Here is an 18,034-nt window from a genome sequence, read left to right as displayed (position 1 = left end):
TAACACACACACACACACACACAGAGAACCTTCACTACGCGGAAAACTGATGGCAAAGTTATCTACCGCTCATGCCCAAGCCCCAACGATATAACGAGCCTCCTTCGTACCAGCGCGAAGTCCTTGTGACGCGGTGTTCGTCCCAGTATCCTCCCATTCTCCGATATTCGCCCGAGTCTCTCTCGAGGAAGTAACGGCCGTGTCAGCCTGACGCAACGTCTGCTCATCTCGATTCCCGCCAAACACGCGTACCCTCAACCTCGGCCTCTTCCCCTCGCTGGCGCACCTCGTCCCCGGCTAAACTGATTCGTGGCGGCGACTACCCGAGCACGTGTACACGGGCGTCGGGACGACAGCCGAGCGGCGTCGATCCCGCTTCCCCGTGCGCACCGCCATAGGCGCGGATCTCAGCGGCGCCCGGTCGGACGCGGCCTCAGTGCCGTCCCGCATCGCTCGGCAACATGGCCGACCCGAAGAAATACACGCACGAGTACTTCAAGCTCCGGAGGCTGACCAACGAAATCGACTGTCAGATTCGCCGGCTCTCCGTGAGTGACACGCCTCTGCGAGCGGGTAACTCGCTTTTTGCCGGCTCCCCGTCAAGCTGCGGGGACTTGCGGCCCCCTCGGCTAAGCGCCAATCACACTGCCGTCGATACGGCTTTTGATTGCACTTTTCGGAGGTGGCGGAGCCGAATAATACGCACTCGTTCTCGGTGATCGTGTAATAGTGGGCAGCTGTCGGGGTCGGAAGGAAGATGCGCAGAGTGGGGACGTTGAAGTATCAATGGGTTTGGTGATTAAACGAGTCGATGCCATCCAGCCGAAACAAATAAAAAAAAAATAATAATAATAATAAACAAATCACTGTACCGGTCTCTTTGAAAATTACATACTCCCTCGTGAAACTAAAATTGGCTCGCAGTTTATTGCTGTTTATGCGAATATTGACAGACCATTGGGGCCCATTGAACGATATCTTATTTATCTTCCAAATGCGCCTTTAGATCATATTTTGAAAGTTATTATTAGCTTATTCGTTAATGGCTATAATAAACCTAGGAAATAAGGAATGAAATAATCTTTCTAATAAGAACATTTCTAAATTTCTATTTCTAAATGGATCGCGTCCAATGTATCTGGCGCATAATACTTAAAATCTCCGTAATTATTCGTGCGCCTGGCGAGATAAATTGCATATTCAAGCATCAACGTCTGCTATTGTCTGTAATAGTGTATTTATATTTTCTCGTATTCATTAGTATTTTGGTAGAATAACAATTTTGCAAACGTTCAATGCTTACATTGAAATAATATATTTGTTTATATTATTGCATGCACAATCGAAAAAGTTTTAATTATAGTGATCGATTGTTATAAAGTCGGCGAGAAATGTTGAAGAACGTTCGATAATAGAGTTGCTTTGCATTTGATTACACGATGAGAATTTATTAACTGGAACTTCAATTATATATTTCATAAATTATACATACATGCGTAAATTTTAATTCGACAATAAATGAAAAGGATTAATAGTGAATATTATTCATAAGAAAATGTAAAATAAAACCATTGAATTATTAATTGTTAGCGGAAAAAGCGCATTTAATAAGATGCAATTTTGATTTTATAATCATGTTAGAATAAGTTTATATTTTGTAAGATCTTAATGGATTAATCTCGTATGATATCATTGAATCCAAGTAAAAACTAAATATACTAATCTAAGAGTATAACTAACGTCAAGAACAACTAATTTATTAAACATTATTTTCATGTTTATTAAAGATACATATTAAAAACTGCTTTATTTAATTATGAGTTGCATCACACGTTAAACATTACTACCAAGATTTATTTAATTAAATTAAAATTATCAAATTCCAAATTTATTGCTTGAAAACGTAGTTTCAAATTCAGTTACAATTATTTTTATACCTTGTCATTCGTAATTAAAATGTAAATATAGTTTTATCGAAGTTATTATTTACGCGTTCTATTTTTATTGCTATTCATTAAATAAAATAAATGTAATAACTATTTTTAATTAGCTAAAAAATTATTCTATTAAAATATTTCAAAGATTTTACCGACGTAAGTGATTGTGTGGCTATTAAATTTGTCATAAAAACATCAATTTCATTCAAATTAGTTTTTATAAAAAAATAATAACAAATAGATAATATGTAAAAAAAAATTTTAATCTAATTGTTCTAATTTTTGGTATTGATAATTTTTATTCAAGATGTTAAAAAATATTAATACTTTGTGCTTTGAGTAATAGTGATTACAGCAAGTTATTATATATATATATATGTGTGTATGTATATTAAAGTAGTTTTTATATAATTTAAAAATTTATATATATAATACATTAAACATAAATTTTAATAATTAAATACGCGAAATTATTAAAATAACTACTGCATCCACGGAGAACTCACTGATCTTACGATTAACTTGAAGAATATTTTTATTATAATACATATATAATAAAATATACGCTCTATTTAACAATATACAGATATAAGCTTTTTTTGTTGCAGTCTGAATACGGACTTACAGAAGACCAAGTCGCAGGTAAGCTATTTCAAATGCATTAATCTTTCATCTATTAAAACTTTATAATGTAAAATATTGCGTATAAGTTTAAGAAATTCAATGGTCGACATATATTTTTACCAAAAGTGAGAAATTGATTGAATTGAAATTCAGTCTGAAATTCATGTAGAAATTCACCAGTCTAAAATTCGATCAAATGAACTAATGAATAAGTAATTGGCAAAACATCAAAAGTAATGTTGATACCTTCATGGCATAAACAAATTCAAAATCATATGCGCACTTACGAAACTTTTAAATGCCACTTTATAAGTCAATAAAATTCTGTATATGGTATATTAGATGAATAATTCACATAATAACTACAATATAAATTAAAGATGCTTATAAAAAATAGGTATAAGACTTTTTAATGCAATTAATTAATTGAATTCTTAACTGCCAACAATTATTATTAATAACTATGCACTAAATTGAATGTTAATAAAATCAAGGGATAGCCCCATGTAGAATAAAATTTTATTATTACAGCCACTAATTAAATTCTCATCTACGTAATATTGTATAGAGGATTATATTTGTGACATATCTAATGTCTTATTTTATTTATTTATACAATCGCGAATATAACATTAATATCAGCTCTTTAAGCTACAATTCATTATTAAGTGACATTAAATATCCATGATTTTTGCTAAAGATTAAGTGACGTTTAAAATTTTGCGCAAATTATTCTATGTCATAAATTGCCAAATCATATATATTACGTTTATTTCTTGTTTTATACCATCAAAGAATAAACGTCATTTAGACTTAGTAGAGTGAGAAGCTTACTTTTGGCTAAAGTACCAATGTTCCAAATATTGGCACAAAAAGCGTAAAAACCTGAAATGGTGTGATATATCTCCAAAAACATGTAAAACAAACTCGACTTTCTCTTTCCTCGGATCTGAAAACGTATGTTTAAATTTAATATAGTAAGATACCCAGTTTTTCAATAGATGAATGCGTGGATTGTTTTGATAATTTTTCTTGATATACTTCGGATTTCCTCTGAAATTATTACATTTGGTGTATTATTTTAAAATACGATTTTAATAAGTGCAATTGTTTGTATACTTTAAACTTTTTTTATTTATCAATAATTTTTAGTTTTGTACCGTTTTTATTTATTTTTGCTTTCGCCCACGTAAAGATAACACGAGTTTCTTGGAATGATATTAATTTAAATAACAATAGTTTGGTCCCATGAAAATCTTATTCCAATAAACTGAAGCTATAATAGTTTTTCTAATAATCCTATTTTCAGTTGATCTACTGATTTTTCTATTTGTTGGATAGTAAAAAATTGTAAGTCACGATTGCCGAAAAAGCACTCCGCTCAGTTACTTTTTTAGCTATTACTTTTTATTTCTCTTTCTTACTATCTCATTATGGAAGTCTTCCATTAAAAATAGAGTACTATTATGAAAAAATCTAATATTTAAAAAACTCAAAATACTTTTTTCGAGGTTGTTGTTAAATAATTTTACTATTACTATTATAATTTAATATATAATCAAGATGGTTATAGATATAGTATTTTTTTTTTAAATTAAACAGCATGATGAGAAAAACATTATAGACTGTAAAAGATTTTTAATTTATATATATAGATATAAAGTATTATTTGATGGAACATCGCCATAAATAATTATAATTATTATAAATAAAACTTTATTTATAAAGGAAATATATTAAAGTAATCAATTGGTTTTGTTTTATAAGAGGTTATAAATGTATTTAATTTCATGATAGTTATTTCCATCATTTATTTGCGATATATCGCGGATATTCTAAACTCTACAGCCAAAAACTTATGAGTAGAAACAAAAACACGTGAGTAGTGATCTTGCGCATGTGATAGAACTACAAATAAAAATTATATATACCGTTCTCATTTTATCAGAAAAAACAGAAAGTCAAGAAAACGGAGGAAAATAATATAAGCAAATATGTTAATTGAAATAAGTAAAACGAATAAAATAAACAATTATTAAATGAATTAATAAAACCAATGTATAGATTTTTGTCAATCAACGAGATATCAGGATACTCGAAGATACGAAAGACAAGAGTCGATCACTCAGTAAGGTCGATTATTAAAAGAGGAAGAGAAAAGATAAAGTTGGAACCACTCAAATAAGCAAACATAAGTGACAGTCAATATACCTGCATTATAATTTCAAATTAAGCTCCGTCACCGTCTTTCTTTTATTTTCGTACTCTTCCTCTCTTAAAACTTTTCGATACGACTCTCTTTAACTTTTTCATTTGCTGTGTACGTGAAAAAATGAACATATTACTAATATTAGCATAATTTTAAACAAATTTTACATTTATTAAAAATATTTTTAAATAAATCTCTAACTCAGTATTTATTCTATTTGAGAAAAAATTCCGAATATATTAAACATTAAATTTATGTACAAATAATACGTTTTTAATGTGGAAAAAAAATTTGAAAAAATTATGTTTGTATTATATAATTCTTAATTTTTATTGTATAAAAACAGGGATTCAATGGAGTGATTTAAATATTAATCATCAATAAATCATATTTAATCAATTTAATTCTATAATTAATAAAATATATTCTATGCCGATAATTAAACAAAATTTTTTAAAATACATATATATATATATATATGTGTGTATCTTTACCATCTCTATTATTACAGTGAATTAAATTTTTCTATTAATTCATAAGCTATTTTATGCATATATATAATATTACAGTTTTAAATCTCAAATACGATTTGCATTATTAAAAATCCTTAGAATAACTGAAAACTTCTTCTCTTGTTGACCTTGCTTAAAATAAATTTATTATAGTTTTCTAAATCTATTTATCTAAAAATTCGTACTTATAAGAATAAATGATTATTTATAAAAATATTTTTATATAGATTTACTAATCATTCAATGTATGGAAATTTTTCTGATGATTGTCACGTTTTTTCTTAATAAAATTTTTAATTAACGACTTTATATACAATAATATGAAGTAAATCTTAACTTTCGAAACTTTGTTTAAATAAACGACTATTTTATACCATAAATCTATTTTCAAGCAAAAATCATTCATAGTCATATAAAAGATCTTTTAAAATGTTGCTGCATTTATCAGTACATAAATTTCATTTCGTTTCTTTTAAATAAACAAATGTATATTGATTCTCAATTCAATATAAAATCAATATTTGTATATTTTCGAAAATAATTTTATTCGACTATATTCTTATAATTTTACTTATCCTTTAATTACAGTTTATAAACTACTTTCTATGATAATAATTTTAATAAATGTAATAATCACTAAAACACATTTATTTTATTCGAAAAAGTAATAATTTAGTTCTTTTAGTTTATTTATTAGAAAATTTAGAATAAATAAAATTTATTTATACATTTTTAAATAGTATTAAATTATAAATTACACATTGATTTAATTAAAAAAAGCTCGTGTAAAATACAATTTTTTAAAAATATTAATTTTTTTATAATTAATTAATTAATTATTCTTACTTAATAGAAAATATAAATATTTAATTAGCATTTATATGATGTTTATTATATAATGCTATAATAACTTATAAATTTCGCATTAATTTGTTAAAACACCGACAACTTATTTTTTGTAGGTAGGACAATAAATACATCTATGTGCATAAAATATTAAGAAGATAGTTGAATAAAATGTATATAATCGTAAAAGAAAGCATTCCAATCCATTTTACACATCTATAACATGTTAAAGTTATAAAATACACCATAATCATCAATCATAAATTTGAAATAATCATGAAATAGGATGATACTGTCATTATCACATTAATAATGATCATATTATGCGTCCATTTAAATCACTACGGACATTTAAAATTTAAAAAATTTTAATTTCTATCATAAAAGATTCGAAGATTACGTATATGATGAATAATAAATTATCCTGTTAATTAATTTTATCCTATTTTATGCCCAATAGTATTCAATATGAAAAAGTAGAATGAAAGCAAGAAAATTGTTTATTATTTTCCATGTAGTAACCGAAAGTACGCTCTTATGAAGATCTTTTATATGCTAAATCCATATAAAATTATTCGGTTTTAAAAATCGATTTAAAAATTAAAAAAAAAAAACATATTCACGCATAGAATATGGCACTGGTATGGCATATTTATTTGTTAGATTCTTGAAATTCTTGATATGAAAATAAATATTCTTTGGTGGATTCTTCCCCGTTCTACAATTATGTGGAATTTACAGATATCACCTATTGAAGATGTAATATCATGCATTATTAGTTCATAAAATTCTAAAATCAAAATCAAAATCAAAATATTTATAATATTTAATTTAAAATTATCCTTTATCTCATTTTTTTTATTCTACATTTATGTTGAATAGAAATCTTTATCTTGAATACTTAATATTTTAATGTAGTTAACAGTAATAATAGAGAAAATTTATATAATTGAAAAATTAATACAATACAAAATTGCAATAAAATTCTTACTCAAATTCTTAAATAAGTATAAATAAATTAAAATTTCTATCATTCATTTGTACATACTATTACTATGGATATAGCAAATCAAACTAATCTCATGTAAATGTATATGGTTATTACCATAATTTATGTCTTTATTAAATAAAATATAATTAATAAACTGAACCAAATGTATAAATAATATACAAACAATTTGTAAATTATTCTATTTATTAAATAATAAGAGAAGAGTACTTTTTATGTATTATAGTTTATACATTCCATTCTAATTATAATTTTTTATAAAAATATAGATTATTAAACAATTCGAGTAATAATTGCTTATCGTAACGAAGAGCTAGAGAAAAGTAATTAATATATATTTAATAGAATATTAAAAATAATTGTTTTTGATATTACTCATCGAAAAATAATTTAAAATTGAAATTTAAATAAATATGTAAGCTAAGCAGAGATATTGTATTTAAATGTCAATTTTAATTATTAAATTTCTAAGGGGAACACATTCGTGTAATAATTTTCTTGAAACTCTTATTTTCTTTTCAGACAAATTATGCATAAGGAATTATATAGAATTTATTATTTTGAATATGAAATGTTAAATATGATAAATATTAACATGCTCTAAAGAAAAAGACAATACATTTTTAAATTAAATGAAGCAAATTGTCTATTGCGCAGAATTCAAAGAAGCTTTCATGCTTTTCGATAAGGACGAAGATGGCACTATCACAATGGCCGAACTGGGAGTTGTCATGCGTTCATTGGGACAAAGACCTTCGGGTAAGTGTCATTTAATATTTCAGGAATATATATCACATTTTATTAAATTTCAGGACATATAAAAAAAATTTTCATTTGAAATATCATTTGGATAAGTATTTTATAAATTTCTTATTAACATTATTATATACATCAAACTTAAAAAATTTTGTTATTAAAAATGAGAATTTAATTTCGTTTATAAGATCAATCTCATTATGAAGCTCCAGGTGTTATTTTAATATACAATTTTTGAGTTTTATAAAACATAGTTTAAGTAATATAAACAATAAATTTAAATTCATTAATAAAAAATGAAAAATTAAGTTATTCACTGAAAAACAATATTACCATACATAAAACTCTTTAGCATTAAAACATAAAAGTTATTTTATTATAGGACTTACAATGTATGCAAATGGAATTTTCTGGCTATTTTAGGAAAATATGAATAAGTCAGTCAGTTTATCAATTTTAATTTTATATAAAACTTGAAATAAAATTTCAAAATATATAGTTTAAAAAATAATTTTATAATTTGTGTTTTAAATATAAAAAAATTCTAAAAATAATAATTCATAATATATTCCCTTTACGTAGGTTAAGGAACACGAGAAACTTTTTATGCATCTCGAATTTAACATGCAATATTTTAAATTTGTTAAAATGAAAATTAAATATTCACAGAAAAAATTTGACCCTTTATGTTAATAATTAAATCTGTTACTCTAAAATACATTCAAATTTGTAATATTATTTTCATGTTCAAAATTAAGAAATATGATAATAAAGTCATACATAAATTAAATAATATAATTTGTAAAAAAAAAAAAAAAAAATATGTCATTAATTTATAGTAAAACACAAATTGTTTTCAAATTAAGAAAGAATAAAAAAAATAAATAAAGTAAAAGCACTAAAAATATAGATGAGTAAGAAAAATTCTTTGCAATGATATGTATATTTATAAACATAAACTATCACTTATCTTATTAAATATTCTCATTAAAAATTACTAATAATTTCTAAAAACTAGAAAATTTGAATTAATTTTGTCACAAATTTTATTTTATCTTAATATTATATTCAAATCTTACGACCCTATGATAAATTTTTTATATTAAATAATATATTAAATAATTTTAAAGCACTTATATAATAAATTTATTTTGAATTTTAATAAAAATCTATATAATTCTTATAATACATCTATATGTAGTTTAATATTTTGTAAATTAATTACTAAAGTTTTTGCATTTATATATTGACAGATGTTCAGAAAGATTTAATTGCTTTTAAAGGAAATATAACAATAAAATTGTTTATTTTTTTAAATATTATTCACGTAATTTTGAAGTAAACATAAAATATTCGATATTTTGTCAACATTTTAATTCATTTATAATCTTATCGTTGATATAAATAACAAATATGGAATCTACTGTTTCTATGCATAATATTTGCTTGATTGAATGGAAATTGGAAAACATTAATTTTGTCAAAATTATGTATAAAGTTGTTATAAATTAATTATATTATGAATTTTTTAAAAAATTAGGTTTTCTTATATAACAAAGAAAATTTAAATATTTTTTAATTTTATTGCTTTAATTTATAGCAAATTTTTAAATAAAAGAAAATAAATATCTATAGACAATATTTGAAAAAATTAATGGTACCTAGAGTTTAAATTTTTAAAATCTATAACATTTCATACACCAATATAATTGAATTTGATATCAATTAAATGAAAATTATACTTATATTTTTATCAGAATGATAATTACTATTAATATATCTTGATTGCATAGTGACAGGTTGTCTAATATTATCTAATTTGTCCTATTTATTTCACTAAATCATTTACTTCAATAATTTTCATACATTATTCTTTCTACGTCATTAATCTTTATTTCTCTATTTAGTTGTAGTTTATTAAAATAAAGAATCACATAATTATAAATAATAATCTTTTTTTTGTATTAACACCAAATGTAATTGAATAAGATCATAATATAGCGAATGACCAATATACAACAATGTCGAGGATACACACATAAAATATAATTATTTGAAAGCCGATAATATCCATTTTAATATTCGTTAGAAATTGTATCTATTATACAACGTCGATTTTTATATCAAGATAAATCAAGGTAAATCTAAAACTATTTTTAATTAATAATAATTCACTATTGCCAATAAAATTATTTGAAAATATTATTGCACTTACAAAAAAAAAATTACCGTTCCCATCGTTTATTGCTCATTTTAATGGTTTCCAATTTATCTGAAATAAGAATCTAATTTGTTTCTAACTCATTAATTTACGTTCATATTGTTTATAAAAAACATTTAAACATTTTATAATAAATATTCTCATGCCATATTCAATGACATTCACATATAGATTCACATAAAGATGAAAAGATATTCTCAATTATTCAATCGAATATAATCGGATGAATATACAAATGCCTACAAATGCATATGTATATAATTTGTATATGTATGCCAATATTTTCATACGCTTTCCATATTTTGACTTATTGAATTAAAAAAAGAAATAAAAAAGTAATTTCTATGTACATTATTACATATCGAAAATACACAAAAAATATAAGTTTCTTTATTATATAAAAATTTATTATAAAATCAACTAGTTTAAAATCAATTTTCTGACTAGATCATCGTCTGCATAATGATTACAGTGAGCTAAATTCAAAATTCGATTTCATTCAGCGCCGTGGAACATCGTTAGCAAGGAAACTGAAATGAAAAAATTTCACACATCGTGAATAATGAATGCGTGCGAAACGAGACTAATCCGTGACAAGCTGAAGCCTCGGATTGCGCATGTCACGCATTTACTATTTGATCTCTAGTGCATGGCATGTAAAGGCCCATTACGAAGTTTAATTAACTAGTCGACGTCGGACGTTTGCTGAATCGGATTACGCGAAGATGCACAGAAGAAATCTCATTTACATGGTGACGCGAAATAGAGAAAACCAAGCATACGAATGAAAATCCCGGTTTTCATATTTCCATTTTGTTGGTTCGCAACGCATCCGTTACTTGCACTTCACAGAATTTGTTTGTTTACCATCTTAACGAAGTAAAGCAGCTTCAATATGAATAATAACAGTAATATAATAAACCGATATGATTAATTAATTTTACATAATTTATCGATTGCCAATTGTCACGAAATAATATAAATAAATTGAAATATTAAATCCTTATAAATATCAACTTTTAAAAAAGAAAAAATTGACATTATTGTAAATTATATAATCAATAACATATACAAAATATTTTAACTTTAATTAATACTAATAAAATATTTATTAAACATGATCTTATTTGTACATTATATATGACGTAATTAATTATATTTCACGTTCACAAGTTCACAAAAACTGGAAACATATTTGTGAATTAGAAACATACAAAGACATATTATATTTAAAGAATTTTATTATATTTAAAGAGAGGTCTCTTTTTTTACGAAAAAATAAAATCTTAAATTTTGCATACAAATTTATAATTTTTACAGAAACGGAACTACGAGATATGGTGAATGAAGTTGATCAAGATGGTAATGGTACGATTGAATTCAACGAATTTCTACAAATGATGTCTAAAAAGATGAAGGGAGCCGATGGCGAAGATGAACTTCGGGAAGCTTTTAGGTTAGAAAATTTTATTTTCCAATTATTATTATTGGTGTAATTTTAACAAACGTTACAGTTGCTTTATTAATATTATGTAGATATGAACCTAGGAGTAAACAAATCACAATACCTTCTGCTTGCGTAATTATTTCAAAATTTAATAAGGCAATTATTATATTACTCTATTACTATTATTATTACCATTATCTATTACTATTGTTATTTCATAAGTTTTTCTTTTCGACGATTCGTAAAAAAAAAAAATCTTGTTTGTTGTTATATTTCAGTAGTTGCATTTCTCTTCCTGAAACTTTTTGAAAAATAGATATGTAGATAAGCGATCAGTGAAAGTGATAGTTGAGAACTGACTAGCATCAGCTTTTTCTCAATGGACAGAGAATCTTGAATATTACAACAATCAATTGTACTACTGCATATTATCCACATTTTTTATTAAAGTAAAAAGTTTAAAATAAATTCAATGTTTCAACGGGAGGTTTTTATTAAATTTCTGGACTCGGTCACGATTCTAAAACTAAATCAAATTTTTATTTAGTATGTATGAAATTACTCAAATGAAAAAATGTAATTGCTGAATTTGCACGTGATATAAATAAATTTCTGTATAAATTAAACAATTTATGCTCATAAAAATAATTAAACCTAATTGCAAAAATTAATTCATTCAATTAATAAATAAATGTTATCTAAATTGATATATCAAAAGTAATATATTTATCATATTGTTTAAAATCTGAAATAACTGATATTTCAAATAAGCTTAATGTAAATGAAGTTCAAAATTATCATAGAATATATTATTTTTACATGAAAATAATGAATTATAATTCTGCATGAAATACTAACAAAAATCTATAATAATGAGATGCATTCGAGCTTCACTTTAACAGAATATTTTAACAGTTAAAACCAATATATTTAGATTGCATATAAATGTCATATTTAATAATATTTATAATAGTTACTTTATAATATATTATATAACTATTGTATTTATTTCAATAAGACATGATATGAAATAAATAAATATTATTTGATATCATTCAAATATCTCTAAAGTTATTTGTTCTTGTTTTATTTCAATATATTGTACATTATATCAACAATTACCAAGTAAAAAATACTGTTGAACCAAAGAATCTATCTTACATATATAATCTTATATCCGTCTTATGACAATAAGATATTAAATATTGCAAGGAATTGGATATCTCTTAATTACTATAGAAGCATTTATATCTCGACACTTGACAAGTACATGCTCGAGTGCTCGGTTTTTTTTTATCTTCTTTTGTCTTTTTATAAAAATAGCTTTAATCATAATAAAGTTATTTATTATGATTAAAAACATGCCATATCAAATCAAAATTTTAATTTGAAAGTTCTAATTCACATATTGGACATGTCTACAATTATTATTATAATCAAATTGATCGAAAGTGATTGTACATCAAGTTAATCGAAAACTTAAAATCACAAGAGTGTCAATCAAAATAATCGAATAACTATATCGAATGAAGTGGACTTGATAATGTATCTGAGCTATACTCATTCCAAACTAACTAATTTCAAGATTATTAATTTAATTGGTAATTGAACTTTCCTTAGATATATATTGTAAAATATATATTGTTTTGTGATTTAATAATAGTTAAAGAATAATTAAATAATATATAATATTCATAAGATTATTATTCTTATTTATTATTAAATTAAAAGTTTTAAGAAAATTTGTTGTTACTATTTGGAGTGTTTTTTCATTGTTGATATGATGATAACTGTTTAAAGTATTTAGGATGTTTTTCCTGAAATAAAAAGATTATTGAATGCAGTACAATAATATTTCAGATAACTGTAACAATTTAGTAAAACATTTAATTTATTTAGACATTTATAGAGTAAATTATGCAAAACATTGTCAAACCCTTGACTTTATGAATATCTTGACCTTGAATTATAATGAGTATCGTAATATCAGACATTGAAACGTTAACAGTCAATCAATAATTGTTATTATTATTTCGCAACCTTATATCAAATATTAAGTAAGAAAGGCATTAAGACAGTATCTAAAATTATATTTATATCGTGTGAATATTATTTTCAATATTATTATTAATAATTATTTTAATAATGTATATTTTGATATAATAAAATCCTTATATAGCAGGCATTCATAATTTTTACAGAGTTTTAATTAGTTGTCATTTGTACATATATACAATTATTTATTTATAAATATATTAAAAATTATTCTTAAATGACTATAAATCTGACTAATTTATATATTGTATGTTAAATATTTGTTATAATAATTGTTATTAATAATGCTGTTAATCAGAGAACTTTTATTATAAAGCAAAAATAAATTATGTCACCTTAATTTAAATACTTTATGACCATTTAATATAATCTAATGTTATCTAAATTGTTATTACTTAAAAATCATTACTTTAATCAATCTGAAAAATCATAACATTATTTAAATATATTTAATTAAGATTATTAATTGACTGATTTCAAGCAAATTAAAATTTGTGTGATTAATATGTAGCTGAATAATCTTCAAGCAAACAGATCACTTTAACGAATGAACATCAACAGTAGATTCAATAATAGTTCACGTCTTTATTTTTAGAGTATTCGACAAGAATAATGATGGCTTGATTTCATCAGTCGAATTAAGACATGTAATGACAAATCTTGGTGAAAAGCTATCGGAGGAAGAAGTAGATGACATGATAAAAGAAGCGGACTTAGACGGAGACGGAATGGTGAATTACGAAGGTAAGTCAGTGATAATTTAAAATGAAGATATAAAATTGAATTATAAAATATATAAAAAGGCTTCTTAAATTATAAATCAAAAAATTGTAAAATTTAACTGCAGTTAGCAAAACAGAATAGGATATGATTTAATTATTTATGATTTTATAATTTAAGAAGCGTATGAGATCAATGTTTCAATGTTCCAAAGCCATTGATTTATAAATACGAGAGTTTCAAATATACGATAATATAATATATTGTGTTTGGTGAAAGAACGTAGTTTAGAAAATTGGAATTCTTGGAAATGTCGGTTGAAAAAGAAAAATGAAGGGTAAAAATGGCGTTGTCTGTAAATTTATACGTGGTTGACAAGTAAAATTAATAGTTCGATTAAATGAGTACTAACTTGATATCCCGGAGCGAATAACATAATAAACTTCTTCCCTCCCGGTCGTTTAATGTACGAGTAAATATTCTCAAAGATAATTATACTCCACAATCATGGAATTGGATTGCTTTGTTCTATACGAGTTGAAACGTTGAACGACTTTTCAGACTCAATAATTCGTGAATGAATTAGTAGAGATAACATTCTTACTTTTACTACATGAAAAATATACATACGAGCGCATACAAATTAATACTTTATCTTTTTAAGGTCTAATATTGTTTAGAAACTTTCAATTTACAAAATTTATAAATAAAGATAATAAACATAAATTGAGTGTATACTTGCATAAAATACTTGGCGATTACTAGAGTAATTTTCAAGTAATGACTTCATTAATGAAATTTGACAAAGTCCAAATTTTTTTCTTAAAGCTATTTCTAAAAAGCAAATCAAATAAAACGAATTTTATAATCTATATTCCATACTATATTAGAAAATTCCAAACTTTATTCTTTTACTAATAATGTGGAAAAGTATAAAAATAATTCTATTCGATAAATTCAATCATATAAAGAATTTCAAGCTTAGTTGTGTAAATTTTTTCTTAATTTTGTATGTTATTTAATATATTAAACCTCGACTTACGAAATTACGAAAAGTTTGATATACTCAGTTTAAAAAATCTTACACATTAAAATCTATTATAGTCATGTAAATAATATATGGTTCTTATCAATCCATATCTTTGAAAATGTTGTTCAACATCTAAAGTAAATATTTATAAGTTAAAAAAAAAAAGAACAATTATTGTAATTATCACGTTTCTTTTTTAGAAATATTTTTAGAAAATTTTCGAAATCTATACAAAATTTAAGAATTTTCTAATTAAAAGTTTAGTACATAAAAAGTTCTTGCAAGTCTATTGGAACCTGAACAACTTTACAATAAAAGTTTCAAGAATCACCATGGGTCATACGTTTACTCTTCATAGATTTATATGCAAAGTGATGGCAGGTGGTGGTCAATGGCAAAATATTTTATTTATAACAAAAAAAAAAAATAATCTCAAACGTTTAAGATTTACATAAATTCAAAACCAATTAATTATTGCGCTAATTATACAATTTAATTAAAAAGTGATTATTCATCGCGTGTATTTTCGTAAATAAAAGACGTAAACGAACTTTTTCCTCACGAGGCGTTAAAGCGAAATGAAAAATAATTGTTTTATTTAATTATTCCTGTTTATTTAGAAGAACGGAAAACGTTGTAATTACCGCGAGCGTCCGCATAATTTATCAGCAATTTGTCAAACACATTATCAATTATGAATTTTAAATCACATCTCTTAACACAAATAAAAAGTAACTTATCTATCAAAAGTTTCATATACCGCCGACACGCTCGACTAATTAATCATTCGAAATTATCCACTGAATTATTAAATTGAAGTCGCAGCTAGTAATCGCCAATTGCGTACGTCTTTGCATCCACGTGCCCGACCCCTTTCCTCGTCTCCAGCAGCGAATATCGACCCCGGCGCGATCCAACTCTCGCCAGCAGCAACTTTCGTGCCCGGTCTGCTTTGAGAATGGATCACGGTTCCAGTTCCCTCCCACTCACGCTTTTTCCTATCCCCGTAACTTTCGACTAATAATCGTTGTTGCTGGTGCGCGCGTCGCAAGGCGGGAAACTAGGTCGGACGATCTTTAAAAATAAGCCCGTTAAATCGGCAGGACGATCCTGCACTCACGGTCCACTCGCCATACAGTCATTAATCTCGATTCTTCGCGGATTTATCCGTTTTCAGAATTCGTGACTATTCTCACGTCAAAGAATTAGTTGGATCGAGGGAATCTAGTGGCAGGAGCAGCAGCAGCTCCGCGGTGCCGCAGTCGATGTTAAAGTGGTCGCGAACAAGGATGATGAAGAGCTGTGTGAACGTGGGCAGAAGGAGCAGGGCGAAGGGACGAAATGGATAGGCAGTCGTGAAAGCGTCGATAGTCAAGGCCAAGTCAGCGAGGTTCTTCTTTTCAGGTTTGTAAATGAGAATAAATAGTTGGACTCGAGGCGTTTTTATGAATTGAGAGGAACGGTAGGCCAATGTGACCGTGTGTACATTGTACATAAGTAGGCGCTGCTTATTACGAAGACTTTGCGCAGAAGAGAAGTTGGAAATAATTTATGCAGAATTTGTCTAAATAATAAGTGCGAGAATATCATGTCTTTGAGTGCATTGACTTTAGCGCGGATGATTCGCCGTTGCAACTGCACAATTAGACTGCAAAGTAGAACAAGATTTTTATTATATCTTCGTATTTCTTATCAAGCTTATTTTTATTTTATATTAACAAACCGAGAATTCGTTATGCGGTATGCATTATCTTAAGAATAATAAGTAAGCCATAAACTGCTTTTAAGTAGTTTGTTAATAATCTAGACCGTGTGCTTACCAAACGTTCATTAATTTTTCAATTGTACCAGTTTTTATAAGTATATAGAAGTGTTCTGCATTAAGTGAAATTGTTTGGCTTTTGTTATACAAAGTATAAACAATGAAGAAGAGGTAGAAATTACTTTCGCAACCTCGTGAGCAATTCTTTATAATACATACAACCCTTTCTTCGCCGATGTAATTTATTGTAACGTATCTTGTGTTAAAGTCGATAATAATGTATACGGATGCGTATGCAGGCTGCACGAATCGAGAGGATTTTTTGATCGATAGAGCTTGATCTAGATTCAAAGATATACACGACATTACAGTTATAGATATGAGATTTTAAGTTTTAGATATGAATTTATGAATAAGACGGTACAAAGGTCGCTTCAGAAACAATCAACAGAGCTTCGAATAGAAATTTTACAAATGCGAAATATGAAAGATAAAAACGGATAAACTAAAAGTTTCAGAACAAAAATTATACATTATTCTGATACTATTGCATAAAATTGCAATTTATGTATGACTAAATATGAAATTACCTATGTACACAGTTGAACCTAAAACGCTCGACACAATCTCAAGCGCAAATCTTATTAAAATAAAAATATTAATAGTCTCGTAAAATTAAGCGAAATGTTAAGTAACAGGCAATTAATTTAATGTTAATTAACAAAATGATATCATTTAAAAGAAAAAAAGAGTGTCACAATGAACAGGACCTAAGAAGAAGAAAAATAATTAAGTAAAGCCATCTAATATAAATATAAACATCGCCCGGTACTTACTATAATAAAACTTTCTATATTTATCTGCTTAGATATAAATAAATACATTTAGCAATTTCAAACTGCAGAT

General features: G+C 25.8%; 1 protein-coding gene across 4 annotated transcripts in view; it reads left to right on the top strand.

Moving 5' to 3' along the window:
- Nucleotides 1–17,650, top strand: part of LOC105362629 (neo-calmodulin) — a 139,635-nt gene extending 121,985 nt beyond the window's left edge. For 3 of the 4 annotated variants that reach the window (XM_011500108.1, XM_011500107.1, XM_011500109.1), the window contains 5 exons: nt 2,546–2,579; nt 7,795–7,896; nt 11,435–11,570; nt 14,212–14,360; nt 16,544–17,650. In XM_011500108.1, the coding sequence (XP_011498410.1) occupies nt 2,546–2,579; nt 7,795–7,896; nt 11,435–11,570; nt 14,212–14,360; nt 16,544–16,575 (453 nt within the window). In that variant the 3' untranslated portion in view covers nt 16,576–17,650. Of the gene's footprint in view, nt 1–52; nt 549–2,545; nt 2,580–7,794; nt 7,897–11,434; nt 11,571–14,211; nt 14,361–16,543 lie in introns of those variants that run through there. The other variant, XM_011500110.1, reaches the window with a different exon arrangement.
- Nucleotides 17,651–18,034: the final 384 nt, after the last annotated feature.

This window comes from Ceratosolen solmsi, unplaced genomic scaffold (genome assembly GCF_000503995.2).
Source record: "Ceratosolen solmsi marchali unplaced genomic scaffold, CerSol_1.0 scaffold41, whole genome shotgun sequence".
NCBI lineage: Eukaryota > Metazoa > Arthropoda > Insecta > Hymenoptera > Agaonidae > Ceratosolen > Ceratosolen solmsi.
This window is presented reverse-complemented; position numbering and strand designations above follow the sequence as displayed.